At 42.9% G+C, this 22,708-nt stretch overlaps 1 protein-coding gene across 1 annotated transcript in view; it reads right to left on the bottom strand.

Annotated features, from left to right (window-relative positions):
* IL17REL (interleukin 17 receptor E like) overlaps positions 1 to 11,981 on the bottom strand; it is a 50,879-nt gene extending 38,898 nt beyond the window's left edge. The window contains exon 1 of the mRNA XM_028745312.2: positions 11,809 to 11,981. Within this exon, the coding sequence (XP_028601145.2) occupies positions 11,809 to 11,904 (96 nt within the window). The 5' untranslated portion in view covers positions 11,905 to 11,981. The remainder of the gene's footprint in view (positions 1 to 11,808) is intronic.
* Between the last annotated feature and the right edge of the window lie 10,727 nt (positions 11,982 to 22,708).

The raw sequence follows: 22,708 nt of genomic DNA on the forward strand, positions 1-22,708 counted from the left end.
CCTTCCCATGCTACACCACTGATTCACCAGCCTTGTTTTCACCCTCACTGGATATTTTTACCTGGCTAGCAGGTGCCCTTGATCTCTGATAATGCTTCCTGCTCACCTGGATAGAGACAGAGAGGGACATGTGCTTAGAGACTTGCCCCCTGTACAAAAATAAAATTAGCGTTTTCTGCTCTGCCCACCACCAGAATGTGCACACACACACACACATCCTGATGCCACTGAGACAACTTTTTCAAGGAAATACACTTAGGAACTGTAGCCTTTTCAACGTCATGGGAAAGATTTGATTTCGCCTTTACCAGGGACTGTCCCTTAGCTCAGCCTACTAGCCAAGATATATATAGCTAAGATGAAGCCATACTGAAGAAGCTTAGTGCGAACAGCAATCCACAAACCAGGAAGAAGTTTAAAAGGGAAACAAAATAAAAGACAAGCGTTCTTTATTGCCCGTACTGGAATTATACAAGGAAGTAATGAATAAAATGCTGACAGTAATTATATATATAAAAAAAGGCCTGTGAAAGCATTCTGAGGGAAAGGGAATGTTGCCTTAAATGATCTCAAACAAACATGCTGATTTTGGCTTCCCCTTGTCCTCCGAAAAGGTACACAAACTGTCTTAAGAGCATGACTGTGCAGCGTTTGGTGTCATACGTAGCCCTGACCTGGAGCCAGGTATGGAGTCCTGCAAGGACAAACCAGTGAGGCTCCTTGCGGGGTCTCTGCCATGGGAACATATTCGCCCAGTGCTTTTCCAGCTGCACTGGCCCCCGGTGGAGTACAGGGTCAGATTTAAGGTGCTGGTTTTGACCTTTAAAGCCCTTCATGGCCTAGGACCCTTATACCTACAGGACAGCCTCTCCTGGTATGCCCCACGGAGGACCTTAAGGTCCATAAATAGCAAAACCCTAGAGGTCCCGGGCCCTAAAGAAGTTAGATTAGCCTCAACCAGAGCCCTCCCCAGCCAGGACCGGGCTCAGGGCGGCTAACACCAGGTATAAAACAATTGATTAAAATACAACTTAAAAACAAGATTAAAATACAAGATTAAAATGCAGCCTCATTTCAGTAGAAACTTAAATCAAAAACTTTTGGGGGATGAAAACATCAAATCTTCACCAAGGCCAACTATCTACACTGGTCATACATGGGCCAGAAAAAAAGCCAAGGAAGTCCCCAAATAGGAGCTCCATCACAGAAGGAGAAAGGTACGAGGGGAAGGGGATCAAGTTGATTCCAAGCCAAAGGCTAGGCGGAACAACTCTGTCTTACAGGCCCTGCGGAAAGAAATCAGATCCTGCAGGACCCTGGTTTCATGAGACAGAGTGTTCCACCAGGTCAGAGCCAGTGTTGAAAAGGCCCTGGCTATGGTTGATGCCCTGCCACGGGTCCTGCCTGGTATATGTGCACCACGGGTGCCAATAAAGGGTGAGGCACCAGCTCAGCTGAGAGAACCAAGATGGGGAGCATCTTCACTCAATTTAACTACCACCACCCCCCCAGCCCAGCACAAGGGGGGTTAGTAAGTATAGTGATAGTGTGGTTTAAGAACAATTTAGATTATTGTCAGGGGCTCAGGAGCAGAGGCACAGGAAAGGGAGGAAATAGAGAGCGAGGGGGAGGAATCCGAAGGAAATGTTAGCGATGACAGCGGTCCGAGGTCTCTGAGTCTTTCCAGCGAATCGGAAGATTCACAGAAAGGGGCTCCCATGGTCAGAGCAAGGGGGGGTGCCTAGGGGGACACCCCAGGAAGAAGGGGCCAGAGGGGACTCAGAGAGCAGCAGTTGGAAATCAGGACCAGCTTCCCCACCAGAGCGCAGTAGGGGGGAGGAGTCCCAGGTATCGGGATCAGGCGGCTCACCGCCAGCGGGAGGAGATGAGTCAGGATTGGCCACGCCTCCATCGGAGAGCGAGGAAACGGTCAAGAGGAAGGTTGGAGGCTGGGCGCGCGCGCCAAGTTCAAATGTACAGGAGGGTGGCGCAGTTGGCAGCCTGGATAGGGAGCCAGGTCCTAAAGCCCGCCGAAAGGAGGGAGAGGAGTCAGGGGGGTCAGCGTCAGAAGAGTCCAGAAAGGAGGGGACCCCGGGGGGCAGAAGGACCCAGAGGAGAAAGGAGAGACGGAAGAGGTGGAGTAAGGTTAGAGTCTTAAACTGGTGTACAGGGGGTGGAGACTCAGATGGAGCTTCGCCGGTCTAGCTTCTAAGACGTAGAGCTGCGCACTGCGGCTTGAAAATGGAAACTGCACTTCAATAAAGACTTTTGTACAGTACTACCAGCTAGCGTTGGTCCTCTGTGAGCTGGGACCTGGAGGCAGCTCTGACAATTATGAACAACTTGGATTAAGAACGCTGCAATCCCGGAAGTAGGTGTTTTGGTTTGTGAACTTTGCCGTGCGATAAGAACCTGTTTTGCTTCCTGTCGAGTGTGTTGCATTTGTAAAATTGAGTCCCCCGCTGCTATGGGAAAGCACGCCTTGGTGTAAGAATGTTTTGGTTTAAGAACGGACTTCCAGAATGCAATGTCTTGACCAGAAGTTATAAACAATCTGTCCCTGTCACCATCAACAGAAGATAATAACCATCAAAACATATACAGCCAAATCATAGACACTCCTCATGGGTTTCTAGAGTAGAAGCAGACTGGCTACAGCAAAAATCAAGTATCATCCTCTTCCTCTTCAAGCAAGAGCTTTACACTAGTGGACAAAATTGTGGGAACCTCTGGAAAAAGGGTATTTCTGATGTTTGATGGCTCATAACACCATTTTTTTTTGGAGCAATACCATAAAATTATAAATCAGTGGAAAGATAATTGAATGGAGAATGTAATGCAACAAGGTTTGTTCAATTATCTGTATTCTATCCAAAGTTATAGCCAAATAACCAGAAAAAGGAAGCACAACTTGCTTAGATAGATATGCAATAGCTTGTCTTCATTTGAATGTAGCCAGTGAATGGGGCAGGAACCTTTCTACATATGTGGTGGGAGTGCAAAGAGATAGTGGGATTCTGGGGAAATATCTTTAACGAACTGAAAAAGATTTTTAGATTTTCATTTGGGGGGAAAAACAGAATCCTTTCTCCTAGGTATCATGTCAGAGGAAATAAAAAGAACGGTCAGACCAATATTTATGTACGCAACTATGGTGGCAAGGTTATTGATGGCCAAAAATTGGAAAAGTAGCAGCGTCCCAACTCAAACAGACTGGTTATCTAAAATGATGGAATACTTCTATATTGCTGAACTAACAGGGAGGATAAGAGGAGATATGGTACAAAAAGTGAATAAGTGGCCTATCTTTAAGGAATATATCAAAATTGATGTGGAAAAAGTAGAATTTCTGACAGATATTGAGTGAATCCAGAAAATGATTAGAGTGAAAGGAGAGTAAAGTCAAGATAGAAGAAGAGATTAAAGAAATAATGAAATGTGTTTAAGCCAGTTGGAAAAATAAAGTTATGTAACAAGAACAGCTGGAAGTCAAGTCACTTGGTGGGTGTCCATGTGGGGTAGGTGTGTAGGTATGTTGATATGTACAGTATAGGTAGGTATTATATAGAGTAATGTAGGTATGATTTATGTTATGAAAATAAGGTACAGTGGTACCTCGGGTTAAGTACTTAATTCGTTCCGGAGGTCCGTTCTTAACCTGAAACTGTTCTTAACCTGAAGCACCACTTTAGCTAATGGGTCCTCCCGCTGCTGCCGCGCTGCCGGAGCACGATTTCTGTTCTCATCCTGAAGCAAAGTTCTTAACCTGAAGCACTATTTCTGGGTTAACAGAGTCTGTAACCTGAAGCGTATGTAACCGGAAGCATATGTAACCTGAGGTACCACTGTAGTGTGTTGTGTATGTGTATTGTGTAAATGTATATGTATGTGTTTTATATGTTAATAAAATTTAAATTTTTTAATTTTAAAAAAATGAATGTAGCCAATGAGCACGAGTGTTTAGAGAGCCAATCGGGTGTTATGAGCCATCAGACCTCGGAAATACACTTTTCCCAAAAAGGTTTCCACAATTTTGGCCACTTGTGTAGCTAACTGGGCAGACCGGTGAATTCTATTTGCAAGAAAGAGGATCCAGATTTCTGTTTCAGCAACTGGGGCAGAACAATGTCACTTCTCCTGCAAACCATTTGAGGCAGTTAACTTAATCACAGGAGGAAGAAAATCTCTCTTTTGTGGTCTATAAATAGTTTGGCATGGGGAAGGCGCATTCCAGAATGAGGAGGAAGCCCCGGGTGGGGTGAACCTTTGATGATAAGTCCAAAAGCGGGGATGAAATTCAAGCCCTGAGTGGATGTCAAGCACAGTCCCTCGACACAGTTCAGAGAAAAAGAAATCACAGGAATGTTATAGGAAGGTGCTTTCGACTGAGTCAGACTGTTGGCTCATCTAGCTTATATTGCCTGCACTAACTCGCAGTGGCTGCCCCGGATTTCAGGCAGGGAATCTCTGTGGAGATGCTGGGATTGAACCCGAGAACTTCTGCGTGTAAAGCGATTGCTCTAATCACTGTGCTGTAGTAAAGGGACTCCTGACCATTAGGTCCAGTCATGGCCGACTCTGGGGTTGCGGCGCTCATCTCGCTTTATTGGCCGAGGGAGCCAGTGTACAGCTTCCGGGTCATGTGTCCAGCATGACTAAGCTGCTTCTGGTGAACCAGAGCAGGGCATGGAAATGCCGTTTACCTTCCCACCAGAGAGGTACCTATTTATCTACTTGCACTTTGACATGCTTTCAAACTGCTAGGTTGGCAGGAGCAGGGACTGAGCAACAGGAACGCACTCCATCATGGGGATTCGAACCGCTGACCTTCTGATCGGCAAGTCCTAGGCTCTGTGGTTTAACCCACAGCGCCACCCGCGTCCCCACTGTGTTATAGCCTCTCACTATTGTCACCCACATCATGCATTGAAAGAACTCTTATAACACTCGGCTTGCACCAGAGAAACCTGGGAACTCTACTGTGTTAGCAGCACTGAGAACCGTCGGAATCCCCTTCGCAGAGCTACGGTTCCTTACAACCTTATCAAACTACAGTTCCCTGGGAACTGTAGTTTGTTAAGCATGCTGGGAATTGGAGCTCCGTACACTACAGTTTCCAGGATTCCAGCACAGTGCTTTTAAATGTATGGTGTGCATGCAATCGGAGGGCCTTCTCGGTAGTGGCGCCCGCCTTGTGGGACGCCCTCCCATCAGATTTCAAGGAAAGAAACAACTATCTGACTTTTAGAAGACACCTGAAGGCAGCCCTGTTTAGAGATGTTTCTAATGTTTGATTTCTTATCATGTTTTAAATATTCTGTTAGGAGCCGTGGAGAGTGGCTGGGGAGACCCAGCCAGATGGGTGGAGTATAAGTAATAAATTGTTGTTGTTGTTGTTTAGTCGTGTCCGACTCTTCATGACCCCATGGACCAGAGCACGCCAGGCACTCCTGTCTTCCACTGCCTCCCGCAGTTTGGTCAAACTCATGCTGGTAGCTTCGAGAACACTGTCCAACCACCTTGTCCTCTGTTGCCCCCTTCTCCTTGTGCCTTCCATCTTTCCCAACCTCAGGGTCTTTTCCAGGGCGTCTTATCTTCTCATGAGGTAGCCAAAGTATTGGAGTCTCAGCCTCACGATCTGTCCTTCCAGTGAGCACTCAGGGCTGATTTCCTTAAGAATGGATAGGTTTGATTTTCTTGCAGTCCATGGGACTCTCAAGAGTCTCCTCCAGCACCATAATTCAAAAGCATCAATTCTTCGGCGATCAGCTTTCTTTATGGTCCAGCTTTCACTTCCATACATCACTACTGGATTATTATTCAGCCTCAAAATGGTATGAGTGCTTTAAATGAATGGTGTTGATGTGACTTAACCTACAAAATCCTGCGCTCTTAAAAATTCCACTGCTGATTCAAATAGCATGGAAATATGTGGGCAAGTAAGGGCAACTCCAAGTAGTCATCTTTTCTTTCTCAGGACTAGTTGTGACTTTTAATAGAGCACAGAACAAACAAAGCAAACATGTTCGTTAGACACTTGTAGGTCATCGGCAAAGAATGCTGGAACTAAAGATGCGTAAGGAGCCTCAAGGGATCTTTGCCAACGCAAGTGATCAATGGGAACCTGCGCTCATCTCCCGCTCATCTTGGTCTGAAAGGTCAAGCATGACCAAGGCAGAGCTTTGATCTGATTAGGTGCCCTCTAGAACACAGGAACACAGGATGCTTTTGAATTATGGTGCTGGAGGAGACTCTTGAGAGTCCCATGGACTGCAGGAAGATCAAACCTCTCCATTTTGAAGGAAATCAGCCCTGAGTGCTCACTGGAAGGACAGATCGTGAAGCTGAGGCTCCAATATTTTGGCCACCTTATGAGAAGAGAAGAATCCCTGGAAAAGACCCTGATGTTGGGAAAGATGGAGGGCACAAGGAGAAGGAGACGACAGAGGACGAGATGGTTGGACAGTGTTCTCAAAGCTACCAGCATGAGTTTGACCAAACTGCGGGAGGCAGTGGAAGACAGGAGTGCCTGGCGTGCTCTGGTCCAGGGGGTCACGAAGAGTCGGACACGACTAAACGACTAAACAACAACAACAACAGCAACAACAACAGAACACAGGAAAGGGAAAGAAGAAGAAGAAAGCTTTCAGGCAGGAGGCTGGATAAATCATTAAGCTTCCTAGCACTGTTCAAAGTGCTGGTTTTGACCTATAAAGCTCAGTTCCCCAGGACCTCAACGACCATCTCTCCCCATATAAAGCGACCCGGACCCTGAAATCATCATCTGAGGTTCTTCGTTGTTTGGCTCCTCCATTAAAGATCTGGAAGGTGGCAACATAAGAACGGGCCTTTTGTGGTGGCTCCCTGTCTGTGGAATGCTCTCCCCAGATAAGCTCACCTGGCACCCTCCCTACATATCTTGAGGAGCCGGGAGAATATGTATCTCTGTAACCAGGCCTTTGTCTGATTAACATCCTATGGTCTTTTAAATGCTTTGCAGGGAGGGAGGGTTTATCACTTGTTCTTGTTCTTGTTTCATTATGTATTTTCTGTTTTTTCCATTTTGTATTTTTATGCTGTGAACCGCCTCGGAGGCAGGGCGGTATGAAAATGTAATAACTAAATAAACAATACCCCAAAGCCGTAAGCCACAAGCCCGAACCTCTGCGAAGTATTTGCCCATAAATTATCACGATCACAGCTTTCCCCAGGTGTTAATGTTGTGCAGGTTTCAACACACACAGGTTACAGGCTACTTAGGTGAGCCATAACAAAGGTTAAGAGGCCAAAGCCGTAAGAGGGAGAGAACTCCCTCATGATTCATTGACTGCTTTTTAAAACAAACTTTCCTCTGGCAGGGAAATCCCAGCTTACCTTAATTATTTCCTCCTCTACATATTCTTTCAGAAAGAGAGGCAGAGACAGAGAGAGAGAGAGAGATCTCCACATTTTAGCACTTTTATTCTTGTGAAAAAAGAGTAAGCAACATAAAGATACAATTAACACCATGGAGTTTCCCTGTAATACTCCGCTAGATAATACTCTATATGTTTACTCAGAAGCAAGTCCCATTGTGTTGGGGGGGGGGGTGTTACTCACTACTAAGTGTGTCATTTGCTGCCAAATTATCAGGGGGTCCAAAAGAACTGACCTGGTTAGTTCACCTACAACACCTTTAAAATAGGCTTGCCGCCAGTTTTTGCAGTTATTTCATTTTTTGTCGCATGCATTGCTTTTAAAAACAGAAAAGCTACACAAGCAAAAGCAGGAAAAGGTCAGTCTTCCTGGTGGGGGTGGGCTGGGGGTGCCCTGTAATAATTAATATACAGACTGAGCACAGAGAATAAACCGAATGAAAACACAGTCCACATAAAATTCTCTCTTAACAATTCACCTTGAAGTTTCAGAATTTCATGGCTGTTCTGCAGAAACTGAAGAACCAGCTGGGGAAAAAAAGCCCTTCTATTAATGTATTTTTAAAACATTTGAAATTATGGCAGTGGGTATAATTTCACCACTGATTTAATGAGTGGGATGTCTTACTGCTGGGTGCTTAAGTGAACACCCTAAGATGATTATCTCCCAATACTCCTCTATCAATTTGGACTTGTTCTGCATTTCAAACATGTATCCGAGGGCATTCTCATCAGTAGACACTTCCTGAAGGAATTGCTTGCTTATGATGGAGCGGGGCTGCTTTCTAGTCCAAATAGTTTGCTCCCTGCCAGTGGCATAGCAGGGGTTGCTGGTGCCCGGGGCGAGGGAAGTCCTGTTTTCCCCTGCTGGTGGCGGTGGCCACACAGCTTGGCAACTCTCCCGGCTTGACCAGTCTCGGGGTGTCGCCTCGCCGGCCACAAGGAGAAGGAGGCACCACCCCAGCACCAAAAGACCAGTGCAGGTATGGCTTGCCTCCCCACGGTTCCAGAAGGCGGCAGGAACTCAGTCACATGAAGGAGACTGTTGTGGGGGTGCCTTTTTGCACCCGGGGCCATTGCCCCGACACACTATACCACTGCCCTCCCAAACTTAAAAAAAGCCCTGATGTTTGCTACCACTGTTTTTAACACAGATATGAAACCTTCACGGGCAGCAATGTCATTTTGATTTCCCTTCCATATTCTATGGCATATGAACAAAACTCACACAAGACACAAGTTGCTCAAGAAAGGTATGTTTGAGGTTGAATTCAGGCACTGCATTCTTTAGGTATACAGTGGTACCTCAGGTTACAGACGCTTCAGGTTACAGACTCCGCTAACCCAGAAATAGTGCTTCAGGTTAAGAACTTTGCTTCAGGATGAGAACAGAAATCGTGCTCCGGCAGCGCGGCAGCAGCAGGAGGCCCCATTAGCTAAAGTGGTGCTTCAGGTTAAGAACAGTTTCAGGTTAAGAACGGACCTCCGGAACGAATTAAGTTCTTAACCTGAGGTACCACTGTACAATATCTGACTACGACGTGATGTATTTGCAGGAACTCAGTGCGCTCTGTTTGAGTTTTGGAAAATGTTTCATTTCATTTTTTTATTGATTTCTTTTTAAATAAGAAAAAACCTAGCTATCGTATAAGAAATTAACAACTGTGTGCATCGCCTGATGAATTGCACGTGTGAAGGAGCTGCTACAGCTTAATAGCAATGAGATTTCGACATATCGCCAGATGTCATCACCTCGTAATAACTTCCAATGAGAGCAAGTCACATTGAGCAGGAGGGAGTCAACAGGCAGCAAGTCACCCAAAATGAAGGATGAATCAGCCCTTCGAGAAGTGACTCCTGTTATCCAACAAGAGCAATCGTAATTGATTCATGTTAGTTTTCCGGAAGAAAACCAGCTTGTTCCAAACTTTTAAAACTACCCAGTGAGTTTAGCCCTTTTTCTGTAAATGTGATAACACACAGGGGTCAGCAGACATTTTCAGCAGAGGTCCACTGTCCCTCAGACCTTGTGGGAGGCCAGACTATATTTTGGGGAGGGGGGAATGAACGAATTCCTATGCCCCACAAATAACCCAGAGATGCATTTTAAATAAAAGCACACATTCTACTCATGCAAAAACACGCTGATTCCTGGACCGTCCACAGGCCAGATGTAGAAGGTGATTGGGCAGGATCTGGCCCCTGGGCCTTAGTTTGCCTAGGTAAAGGTAAAGGGACCCCTGACCATTAGGTCCAGTCGTGGCCGACTCTGGGGTTGTGGCGCTCATCTCGCTTTACTGGCCAAGGGAGCCGGCGTATAGCTTCCGGGTCATGTGGCCAGCATGAGTAAGCCGCTTCTGGCAAACCAGAGCAGCGCATGGAAACGCCATTTACCTTCCCGCCGGAGTGGTACCTATTTATCTACTTGCACTTTGACGTGCTTTTGAAGTGCTAGGTTGGCAGGAGCAGGGACCAAGCAATGGGAGCTCACTCCGGCGCGGGGATTCGAACCGCCGACCTTGTGATCAGCAAGTCCTAGGCTCTGTGGTTTAACCCACAGTGCCACCCGCGTCCCTTTAGTTTGCCTACCCATGCACAAATCCCACCATCTAGCTGAGCACTGCTTATAAGGCCTAGCAGTAGCTCTTTAAGATTTCAGACTCCCCCAACCCTAAAAATGACAGGTACTGAACTTGGCATCTTTGACATGGAAATCTGTTACCGAACTCCAGTCCTTTGTCCATGCTGAACAGCCTTGCAGTGCTCAGGATCAATCATTTAAAAGGGTGGGGGTGTGCATATACAGTGGTACCTCGGGTTACATACACTTCAAGTTACATACTCTTCAGGTTACAGACTCCACTAACCCAGAAATAGTACCTCGGCTTAAGAACTTTGTTTCAGGATGAGAACAGAAATCGCCTGGTGGCAGCGGGAGGCCCCATTAGCTAAAGTGGTGCTTCAGGTTAAGAACAGCTTCAGGTTAAGAACAGACCTCCAGAACGAATTAAGCTCTTAACCTGAGGTACCACTGTATATTCAACACAAAAAACAGCAGCAATTTGTTGTAGACAAAGGACAGCTGGACATATAAAGGGCCCCATTATCTTTTGTAGCTTAGGGCCTCATCAAACCTAAATCCGGCCCTATTTCTGAGATTCTTAACCCGAGGTACCACTGTAACCCGCTTGGAAGGATTGGTTAGCAGAAACCCTTTCCTGTTATGAGAAAGGATGCATGGCAACATTTTGTTGCAGCTACCTGCTGTTAGCAAACTCACTGCACTTCTTAACACCGTGTGGCTCTCAGCTGAAAACTTTGCTTTCATAAACCACTCTACCTTGTTTCACTACTCGAATTGTATTCTATTTCAGCATGTCTGCAGGACTGCCCCCAAGTGGAGATACCTTGAAAAGTCAGTATTCTTAAAGCAGTCGTTCAATCTGAAAATGACAGGGTTGTAGTGTTGCTGTTTATTTATCTCATTTATATCCAATACCCAGCCCAAGCCTAAGAAGTGCACAAGCCCACAGGAATGGATGAGTTTAAAGTTTTGACCTAAATTAGTTTATTTTCCAGCTCCTGGTGATCATATAAATCAATGAGTGCTTGATATGAAAGCAGATACCGTATTTTTTGCACCATAACACTCACTTTTTTCCTCCTAGAAAGTAAGGGGAAATGTCTGTGCGTGTTATGGAGGAAATGCCTATGGATTTTCCTCCTCTAAAAACTATGTGCGTGTTATGGTCAGGTGCGTGTTATAGAGCGAAAAATACGGTAATCGGTGAGGATATAAAACAATTCTGTGCTCAGTTTAGGCACAAATGTTTTGTTAATTTCATCAGTGTTCATAGTTTACAAGCAAATATGACCAGCATCAAAGTGACCTGCACACTATCCTAATATGGACTGAATTATATCTGTCTGATTTTTCTCTCTCATTTCCTCTTTTATATTTTTAATATTTGGAAATAACAGTTCCTGAAAGCTTGTGTTGCTAAGCGTTTAGTATCAAGCATAACCAGAAAGAGTTCAGCATTGCTAACTTCAAAATGCAGATATTTTTCTTTCGCAGCCACAAAAAATGTTTCTATGAATTTTTGCAACACTGTATGGGTGCTCTCTGAACGCTGCTCATATCCAAAACAGACCATTCATTTAAATGGGTCTACTCAGAGTATAATTAACATTGGCTATTGCCCTATGCCTTTATTTTACATTTTTAGGGAAAGCTCAACGGACTATATATTTCTTTTTGTTGAAATACACAGCCCCCACCTGAAAACTGGCACATGTAAGAAGTTTTTTATGAGTATATCAGAAGCATCTAATTATCAGCATTTAATTTACTTATTCAGAGACAAGAGATATAGAGGAAACTGTAACATACCTGAGAACATGTCAGTCCACACTCTTCAATCCTGGGAATGAGCTGATAGCCATAAGCTCCCCAAAACATTGCAAAAATCTGCAACTTAAATAGCATCTTTACTTTTATAAAAAGTTTTTTTTTCTTTTCTGGTTTTTAAAATTATGACTACAGTATTTGATTTATCCTGTAGAAACAGCTGTTCCACTCTGAGAAACTAAGTTTAAATACTGTGATATGATGAGTTCAAGCACCTCCTTCTTTCTTTCAGCTTGACTCCTCCTCTTTTAAAAAAATAACAACATGCAAGGCTGATTTAAAAAAACAAACAAAAACCTCCTTGTATTTTAAAACAACTCTTGCTCCAGCCAGATGACTCACAAGATTCTGGAAGTGAAGTCCCAGACAGTCATCTTCCTTTTTAAATTCAAATAGCTAAAAATTTGAATCAAACTTGCTTAGTCAGAAAAACTTTTACTACTGTTTTGAGTCACTGTGTAAATATTTTGCCTTAATCATAATTTTGGTTGTAAAGTTTAAAGTTATTACCTTGAGTTGAAAAAAAGAGTGAGCACAGAGATAGGTGGTTATGCAAGAATTCGTGTTCACTTTCAATGCTATAAACAGTTCTTTTCTCCGGCTTCTAATGCTTTAGAGCACAAAAGTCCCTCAGCGATGTGCCAAAATATATCGATTTATCGGTGATGTAGCCACTCCCATATCTTTCCTATGGAGGCCAGACACCAGTATTCTGCTTTAGGGAGAAACAAGCAATGGTTTAGCACAGCAAGCACAGCTGGAAGATACAGTGGTACCTCGGGTTGCATACGCTTCAGGTTACAGACTCCGCTAACCCAGAAATATTACCTCGGGTTAAGAACTTTGTTTCAGGATGAGAACAGAAATCGTGCAGCGGCAGCGGGAGGCCCCGTTAGCTAAAGTGGTGTTTCAGGTTAAGAACAATTTCAGGTTAAGTATGGACCTCCGGAACGAATTAAGTACTTAACCCGAGGTACCACTGTAAAAAGGTAGAAAGTTTTAAAATGAAAGTACAGTGGTACCTCGGGTTAAAAACTTAATTCGCTCTGGAGGTCCGTTCTTAACCTGAAACTGTTCTTAACCTGAAGCACCACTTTAGCTAATGGGGCCTCCTGCTGCCACCGCTCTGCTGCCGTGCGATTTCTGTTTTCATCCTGAAGCAAAGTTCTTAACTTAAGGTACTATTTCTAGGTTAGCGGTTAAGTTGTCGAGGGCTGATTTCTTGTTCTGTGATAAAAAGCCTTCTGTTTTGACGACCAAACCTTTCAGGGGAGCATTTGCAACCGTTTGGCAGCATTTTTGAGTGATTTGCCGAAAGTCAGATTTCTGCTGAAGTTGTGACCCCGGGCTTAGGGATTTTTTCAAAAAATTCTTTTTCTGCCGGTTAAGTTGTCGAGGGCTGATTTCTTGTTCTGTGATAAAAAGCCTTCTGTTTTGACGGCCAAACCTTTCAGGGGAGCATTTGCAACCGTTTGGCAGCATTTTTGAGTGAATTGCCCAAAGTCACATTTTTGATGAAATTGTGACCCCGGGGCTTAGGGATTTTTTCAAAAAAATCTTTTTCTGCCGGCTAAGTTGTTGAGGGCTGATTTCTTGTTCTGTGATAAAAAGACTTCTGTTTCGACGGCCAAACCTTTCAGGGGAGCTTTAGCAAACGTTTGGCACCATTTTTGAGTGTATTGCCGAAAGTCAGATTGTTTATGAAATTGTGACCCCGGGGCTTAGGGATTTTTTCAAAAAAATCTTTTTCTGCCGGTTAAGTTGTCGAGGGCTGGTTTCTTATTCTGTGATAAAAAGCCTTCTGTTTCGACGGCCAAACCTTTCAGGGGAGCATTTGCAAACGTTTGCCACCATTTTTGAGTGAATTGCCGAAAGTCAGATTTTTGATGAAATTGGGGCCCCCGGGCTTTTTTTTCAAAAAAATCTTTTTCTGCCGGTTAAGTTGTGGAGGGCTGATTCCCTGTCCTGTGATAAAAAGCCTTCTGTTTCGACCGTCAAACCTTTCAGGGGAGCATTTACAACCGTTTGACAACATTTTTGAGTGAATTGCCGAAAGTCAGATTTTTGATGAAATTGTGACCCTGCGGCTTAGGGATTTTTTCCAAAAAAAAAATTCTGTCGGTTAAGTTGTGGAGGGCTGATTCCCTGTCCTGTGATAAAAAGCCTTCTGTTTCGACCGCCAAACCTTTCAGGGGATCATTTGCAACCGTTTGACAACATTTTTTATTGAATTGCCGAAACGTCAGATTTTTGATGAAGAAAAATCTTTTTCTGCCAGTTAAGTTGTCCATTGCTGATTTCTTAGGTATTTTTTTTTAAACAAAATTAAGTTAAGTTGTCCAAGGCTGATTTCTTGCCCTGTGATGAAAAGCTTTGTTTTTCGACTGCCAAAACTTTCAGGGGAGCATTTGCAAAACTTTGGCACCATTTTTCAGTGAATTGCCGAAAGTCAGATTTTTGATGAAATTGTGACCCCGGGGCTTAGGTATTTTTTTAAAAAAAAAAAATTCTGCCGATTAAGTTGTCCATGGCTGATTTCTTGCCCTGTGATGAAAATCCTTGTGTTTCGACTGCCAAACCTTTCAGGGGAGCATTTGCAACCGTTTGGCACCATTTTTGAGTGAATTGCCGAAAAAATCTTTTACTGTCGCTTAAGTTGTCTAGGGCTGATTTCTTGTCTTGTCATAAAAAGCCTTCTGTTTTGACGGCCAAACCTTTCAGGGGAGCATTTACAACCGTTTGACAACATTTTTGATTGAATTGCCGAAAGTCAGATTTTTGATGAAATTGTGACCCCGGGGCTTAGGTATTTTTTTTAAAAAAAAAATTCTGCCGATTAAGTTGTCCATGGCTGATTTCTTGCCCTGTGATGAAAATCTGTGTGTTTCGACTGCTAAAACTTTCAGGGGAGCAATTGCAACCGTTTGGCACCATTTTTGAGTGAATTGACGAAAATCAGATTTTTGATGAAATTGTGACCCCGGGGCTTAGGGATTTTTTCCAAAAAAATCTTTTTCTGCCGGTTAAGTTGTCAAGGGCTGATTTCTTCTTCTGTTATAAAAAGGCTTCTGTTTTGACGGCCAAACCTTTCAGGGGAGAATTTGCAACCGTTTGGCAGCATTTTTGAGTGAATTGCCAAAAGTCAGATTTTTGATGAAATTGTGACCCCGGGGCTTAGGCATTTTTTTAAAAAAAAAAAAATTCTATCGGTTAAGTTGTGGAGGGCTTATTCCCTGTCCTGTGATAAAAAGCCTTCTGTTTCGACCGCCAAACCTTCCAGGGGAGCATTTGCAACCGTTTGGCACCATTTTTGAGTGAATTGACGAAAATCAGATTTTTGATGAAATTGTGACCCCGGGGCTTAGGGATTTTTTCAAAAAAAAAATTTCTATCGGTTAAGTTGTGGAGGGCTGATTCCCTGTCCTGTGATAAAAAGCCTTCTGTTTCGACAGCCAAACCTTTCAGGGGATCATTTGCAACCGTTTGACAACATTTTGGATTGAATTGCCGAAAGTCAGATTTTTGATGAAGAAAAATCTTTTTCTGCCGGTTAAGTTCTCCATTGCTAATTTCTTAGGTATTATTTAAAAAAAATATTCTGCTGGTTAAGTTGTCCAAGGCTGATTTCTGGCCCTGTGATGAAAAGCCTTGTGTTTCGACTGCCAAAACATTCAGGGGAGCATTTGCAAAACTTTGGCACCATTTTTGAGTGAATTGCCGAAAGTCAGATTTTTTATGAAATTGTGACCCAGGGGCTTAGGGATTTTTTTAAAAAAATCTTTTTCTGCCGGTTAAGTTGTCAAGGGCTGATTTCTTGTTCTGTGATTAAAAGCCTTCTGTTTCGATGGCCAAACATTTCAGGGGAGCATTTGCAAACGTTTGGCACCATTTTAGAGTGAATTGCCGAAAGTCAGATTTTTGATGAAATTGTGACCCCGGGGCTTACGGATTTTTTTAAAAAAATCTTTTTCTGCCGGTTAAGTTGTCGAGGGCTGATTTCTTTTCCTGTGATTAAAATCCTTCTGTTTCGACCGCAAAACCTTTCAGGGGAGCATTTGCAACCGTTTGGAAGCATTTTTGAGTGAATTGCCGAAAGTCAGATTTTTGATGAAATTGTGACCCCGGGGCTTAGGGATTTTTTCAAAAAAATCTTTTTCTGCCGGTTAAGTTGTCGAGGGCTGATTTCTTGTTCTGTGATAAAAAGCCTTCTGTTTTGACGGCCAAACCTTTCAGGGGAGCATTTGCAACCGTTTGGCAACATTTTTGAGTGATTGGCCGAAAGTCAGATTTTTGATGAAATTGTGACCCCGGGGCTTAGGGATTTTTTCAAAAAAAATCTTTTTCTGCCGGTTAAGTTGTGGAGGGCAGATTTCTTGTTCTGTGATAAGAAGCCTTCTCTTTTGACGGGCAAACATTTCAGGGGAGCATTTGCAATCATATGGCACCATTTTTGAGTGAATTGACGAAAATCAGATTTTTGATGAAATTGTGACCCCGGCGCTTAGGGATTTCTATAAAAAAAAAAAAATTGTTGGTTAAGTTGTGGAGGGCTGATTCCCTGTCCTGTGATAAAAAGCCTTCTGTTTCGATAGCCCAACCTTGCAGGGGATCATTTGAAACCGTTTGACAACATTTTTGATTGAATTGCCGAAAGTCCGATTTTTGATGAAGAAAAATCTTTTTCTGCAAGTTAAGTTGTCCATTGCTGATTTCTTAGGTATTTTTTTTAAAAACAAAATTCTGCCGGTTAAGTTGTCCAAGGCTGATTTCTTGCCCTGTGATGAAAAGCCTTGTGTTTCGACTGCCAAAACTTTCAGGGGAGCATTTGCAAAACTTTGGCATCATTTTTGAGTGAATTGCCGAAAGTCAGATTTTTGATGAAATTGTGACCCCGGGGCTTAGGGATTTTTTCAAAAAAATCTTTTTCTGCCGGTTAAGTTGTCGAAGGCTGATTTCTTGTTGTGTGATAAAAAGCCTTCTGTTTTGACGGCCAAACCTTTCAGGGGAGCATTTGCAACCGTTTGGCAGCATTTTTGAGTGAATTGCCGAAAGTCAGATTTTTGATGAAATTGTGACCGCGGGGCTTTCGGATTTTTTCAAAAAAAAAATCCTTTTCTGCCGGTTAAGTTGTCGAGGCTGATTTGTTTGCCTGTGATAAAAAGCCTTCTGTTTCGACCGCCAAACCTTTATTTGTGACTTAGGGATTTTTTCAAAAAAATCTTTTTCTGCCGGTTATGTTGTCGGGGGCTGATTTCTTGTTCTGTGATAAAAAGCCTTCTGTTTTGACGGCCAAACCTTTCAGGGGATCATTTGCAACCATTTGGCAACATTTTGGAGTGATTTGCTGAAAGTCAGATTTTTGATGACATTGTGACCCTGGGGCTTGGGGATTTTTTCAAAAAAATATTTTTCTGCCGGTTAAGTTGTCGAGGGCTGATTTCTTGTTCTGTGATAAAAAGCCTTCTGTTTTGACAGCCAAAGCTTTCAGGGGAGCATTTGCAACCGTTTGGCAGCATTTTTGAGTGAATTGCCCAAAGTCAGATTTTTGATGAAATTGTGACCCCGGGGCTTAGGGATTTTTTCAAAAAAATATTTTTCTGCCAGTTAAGTTGTCGAGGGCTGATTTCTTTTCCTGTGATAAAAAGCCTTCTGTTTCGACCGCCAAACCTCTCAGGGGAGCATTTGCAACCGTTTGGCAGCATTTTTGAGTGATTTGCCGAAAGTCAGATTTTTGATGAAATTGTGACCCCGGGGCTTAGGGATTTTTTCAAAAAAATCTTTTTCTGCCAGTTAAGTTGTCGAAGGCTGATTTCTTTTCCTATGATAAAAAGCCTTCTGTTTCGACCGCCAAACCTCTCAGGGGAGCAGTTGCAACCGTTTGGCAGCATTTTTGAGTGATTTGCCGAAAGTCAGATTTTTGATGAAATTGTGACACCGGGGCTTAGGGATTTTTTCAAAAAAAACTTTTTCTGCCAGTTAATTTGTCGAGGGCTGATTTCTTTTCCTGTGATAAAAAACCTTCTGTTTCGACCACCAAACCTCTCAGGGGAGTACTTCCAACTGTTTGGCACCATTTTTGAGTGAGTTGCCGAAAGTCAGATTTTTGATGAAATTGTTACCCCGGGGCTTAGGGATTTTTTCAAAAAAAAAAATTTCTGCCAGTTAATTTGTCGAGGGCTGATTTCTTTTCCTGTGATAAAAAACCTTCTGTTTCGACCACCAAACCTCTCAGGGGAGTACTTCCAACTGTTTGGCACCATTTTTGAGTGAGTTGCCGAAAGTCAGATTTTTGATGAAATTGTTACCCCGGGGCTTAGGGATTTTTTCAAAAAAATCTTTTTCTGCCAGTTAAGTTGTCAAGGGCAGATTTCTTCTGTGATAAAAAGCCTTCTGTTTTGACGGCCAAACCTTTCAGGGGAGCATTTGCAACCGTTTGGCAACATTTTGGAGTGATTTGCTGAAAGTCAGATTTTTGATGACATTGTGACCCCGGGGCTTAGGGATTTTTTCAAAAAAATCTTTTTCTGCCAGTTAAGTTGTGGGGGGCTGATTTCTTGTTCTGTGATAAAAAGCCTTCTGTTTTGACGGCCAAACCTTTCAGGGGATCATTTGCAACCATTTGGCAACATTTTTGAGTGAATTGCCGAAAGTCAGATTTTTGATGAAATTGTGACCCCGGGGCTTAGGGATTTTTTCAAAAAAATCTTTTTCTGCCGGTTAAGTTGTCGAGGGCTGATTTCTTGTTCTGTGATAAAAAGCCTTCTGTTTTGACGGCCAAACCTTTCAGGGGAGCATTTGAAAGCGTTTGGCAACATTTTTGAGTGATTGGCCGAAAGTCAGATTTTTGATCAAATTGTGACCCCGGGGCTTAGGGATTTTTTCAAAAAAAATCTTTTTCTGCCGGTTAAGTTGTGGAGGGCAGATTTCTTGTTCTGTGATAAGAAGCCTTCTCTTTTGACGGGCAAACATTTCAGGGGAGCATTTGCAATCATATGGCACCATTTTTGAGTGAATTGACGAAAATCAGATTTTTGATGAAATTGTGACCCCGGCGCTTAGGGATTTCTATAAAAAAAAAAAAATTGTTGGTTAAGTTGTGGAGGGCTGATTCCCTGTCCTGTGATAAAAAGCCTTCTGTTTCGATAGCCCAACCTTGCAGGGGATCATTTGAAACCGTTTGACAACATTTTTGATTGAATTGCCGAAAGTCCGATTTTTGATGAAAAAAAATCTTTTTCTGCAAGTTAAGTTGTCCATTGCTGATTTCTTAGGTATTTTTTTTTAAAACAAAATTCTGCCGGTTAAGTTGTCCAAGGCTGATTTCTTGCCCTGTGATGAAAAGCCTTGTGTTTCGACTGCCAAAACTTTCAGGGGAGCATTTGCAAAACTTTGGCATCATTTTTGAGTGAATTGCCGAAAGTCAGATTTTTGATGAAATTGTGACCCCGGGGCTTAGGGATTTTTTCAAAAAAATCTTTTTCTGACGGTTAAGTTGTCGAAGGCTGATTTCTTGTTCTGTGATAAAAAGCCTTCTGTTTTGACGGCCAAACCTTTCAGGGGAGCATTTGCAACCGTTTGGCAGCATTTTTGAGTGAATTGCCGAAAGTCAGATTTTTGATGAAATTGTGACCCCGGGGCTTCGGGATTTTTTTCAAAAAAAAATCCTTTTCTGCCGGTTAAGTTGTCGAGGCTGATTTGTTTGCCTGTGATAAAAAGCCTTCTGTTTCGACCGCCAAACCTTTATTTGTGACTTAGGGATTTTTTCAAAAAAATCTTTTTCTGCCGGTTATGTTGTCGGGGGCAGATTTCTTGTTCTGTGATAAAAAGCCTTCTGTTTTGACGGCCAAACCTTTCAGGGGAGCATTTGCAACCGTTTGGCAACATTTTGGAGTGATTTGCTGAAAGTCAGATTTTTGATGACATTGTGACCCTGGAGCTTGGGGATTTTTTCAAAAAAATATTTTTCTGCTGGTTAAGTTGTCGAGGGCTGATTTCTTGTTCTGTGATAAAAAGCCTTCTGTTTTGACAGCCAAAGCTTTCAGGGGAGCATTTGCAACCGTTTGGCAGCATTTTTGAGTGAATTGCCCAAAGTCAGATTTTTGATGAAATTGTGACCCCGGGGCTTAGGGATTTTTTCAAAAAAAACTTTTTCTGCCAGTTAAGTTGTCGAGGGCTGATTTCTTTTCCTGTGATAAAAAGCCTTCTGTTTCGACCGACAAACCTCTCAGGGGAGCATTTGCAACCGTTTGGCAGCATTTTTGAGTGATTTGCCGAAAGTCAGATTTTTGATGAAATTGTGACCCCGGGGCTTAGGGATTTTTTCAAAAAAATCTTTTTCTGCCAGTTAATTTGTCGAGGGCTGATTTCTTTTCCTGTGATAAAAAGCCTTCTGTTTCGACCGCCAAACCTCTCAGGGGAGCATTTGCAACCATTTGGCAGCATATTTGAGTGATTTGCCGAAAGTCAGATTTTTGATGAAATTGTGACCCCAGGGCTTAGGGATTTTTTCAAAAAAATCTTTTTCTGCCAGTTAATTTGTCGAGGGCTGATTTCTTTTCCTGTGATAAAAAACCTTCTGTTTCGACCACCAAACCTCTCAGGGGAGTACTTCCAACTGTTTGGCACCATTTTTGAGTGAGTTGCCGAAAGTCAGATTTTTGATGAAATTGTTACCCCGGGGCTTAGGGATTTTTTCAAAAAAATCTTTTTCTGCCAGTTAAGTTGTCAAGGGCAGATTTCTTGTTCTGTGATAAAAAGCCTTCTGTTTTGACGGCCAAACCTTTCAGGGGAGCATTTGCAACCGTTTGGCAACATTTTGGAGTGATTTGTTGAAAGTCAGATTTTTGATGACATTGTGACCCCGGGGCTTAGGGATTTTTTCAAAAAAATCTTTTTCTGCCAGTTAAGTTGTCGGGGGCTGATTTCTTGTTCTGTGATAAAAAGCCTTCTGTTTTGACGGCCAAACCTTTCAGGGGATCATTTGCAACCGTTTGGCAACATTTTGGAGTGATTTGCTGAAAGTCAGATTTTTGATGACATTGTGACCCCGGGGCTTGGGGATTTTTTCAAAAAAATATTTTTCTGCCGGTTAAGTTGTCGAGGGCTGATTTATTGTTCTGTGATAAAAAGCCTTCTGTTTTGACAGCCAAACCTTTCAGGGGAGCATTTGCAACCGTTTGACAGCATTTTTGAGTGAATTGCCCAAAGTCAGATTTTTGATGAAATTGTGACCCCGGGGCTTAGGGATTTTTTCAAAAAAATCTTTTTCTGCCAGTTAAGTTGTCGAGGGCTGATTTCTTTTCCTGTGATAAAAAGCCTTCTGTTTCGACCGACAAACCTCTCAGGGGAGCATTTGCAACCGTTTGGCAGCATTTTTGAGTGATTTGCCGAAAGTCAGATTTTTGATGAAATTGTGACCCCGGGGCTTAGGGATTTTTTCAAAAAAATCTTTTTCTGCCAGTTAATTTGTCGAGGGCTGATTTCTTTTCCTGTGATAAAAAGCCTTCTGTTTCGACCGCCAAACCTCTCAGGGGAGCATTTGCAACCATTTGGCAGCATATTTGAGTGAATTGCCGAAAGTCAGATTTTTGATGAAATTGTGACCCCGGGGCTTAGGGATTTTTTCAAAAAAATATTTTTCTGCCAGTTAAGTTGTCGAGGGCTGATTTCTTTTCCTGTGATAAAAAGCCTTCTGTTTCGACCGCCAAACCTCTCAGGGGAGCATTTGCAACCGTTTGGCAGCATTTTTGAGTGATTTGCCGAAAGTCAGATTTTTGATGAAATTGTGACCCCGGGGCTTAGGGATTTTTTCAAAAAAATCTTTTTCTGCCAGTTAAGTTGTTGAAGGCTGATTTCTTTTCCTATGATAAAAAGCCTTCTGTTTCGACCGCCAAACCTCTCAGGGGAGCAGTTGCAACCGTTTGGCAGCATTTTTGAGTGATTTGCCGAAAGTCAGATTTTTGATGAAATTGTGACCCCGGGGCTTAGGGATTTTTTCAAAAAAATCTTTTTCTGCCAGTTAATTTGTCGAGGGCTGATTTCTTTTCCTGTGATAAAAAACCTTCTGTTTCGACCACCAAACCTCTCAGGGGAGTACTTCCAACTGTTTGGCACCATTTTTGAGTGAGTTGCCGAAAGTCAGATTTTTGATGAAATTGTTACCCCGGGGCTTAGGGATTTTTTCAAAAAAATCTTTTTCTGCCAGTTAAGTTGTCGAGGGCTGATTTCTTTTCCTGTGATAAAAAACCTTCTGTTTCGACCACCAAACCTCTCAGGGGAGTACTTCCAACTGTTTGGCACCATTTTTGAGTGAGTTGCCGAAAGTCAGATTTTTGATGAAATTGTTACCCCGGGGCTTAGGGATTTTTTCAAAAAAATCTTTTTCTGCCAGTTAATTTCTCGAGGGCTGATTTCTTTTCCTGTGATAAAAAGCCTTCTGTTTCGACCGCCAAACCTCTCAGGGGAGCATTTGCAACCGTTTGACAGCATTTTTGAGTGATTTGCCGAAAGTCAGATTTTTGATGAAATTGTGACCCCGGGGCTTAGGGATTTTTTCAAAAAAATCTTTTTCTGCCAGTTAATTTGTCGAGGGCTGATTTCTTTTCCTGTGATAAAAAACCTTCTGTTTCGACCACCAAACCTCTCAGGGGAGCACTTCCAACTGTTTGGCAGCATTTTTGAATGAGTTGCCGAAAGTCAGATTTTTGATGAAATTGTTACCCCGGGGCTTAGGGATTTTTGCAAAAAAATCTTTTTCTGCCAGTTAATTTGTCGAGGGCTGATTTCTTTTCCTGTGATAAAAAGCCATCTGTTTCGACCGCCAAACCTCTCAGGGGAGCAGTTGCAACCGTTTGGCAGCATTTTTGAGTGATTTGCCGAAAGT

This window comes from Podarcis muralis, chromosome 10, assembly GCF_964188315.1.
Source record: "Podarcis muralis chromosome 10, rPodMur119.hap1.1, whole genome shotgun sequence".
Lineage (NCBI taxonomy): Eukaryota > Metazoa > Chordata > Lepidosauria > Squamata > Lacertidae > Podarcis > Podarcis muralis.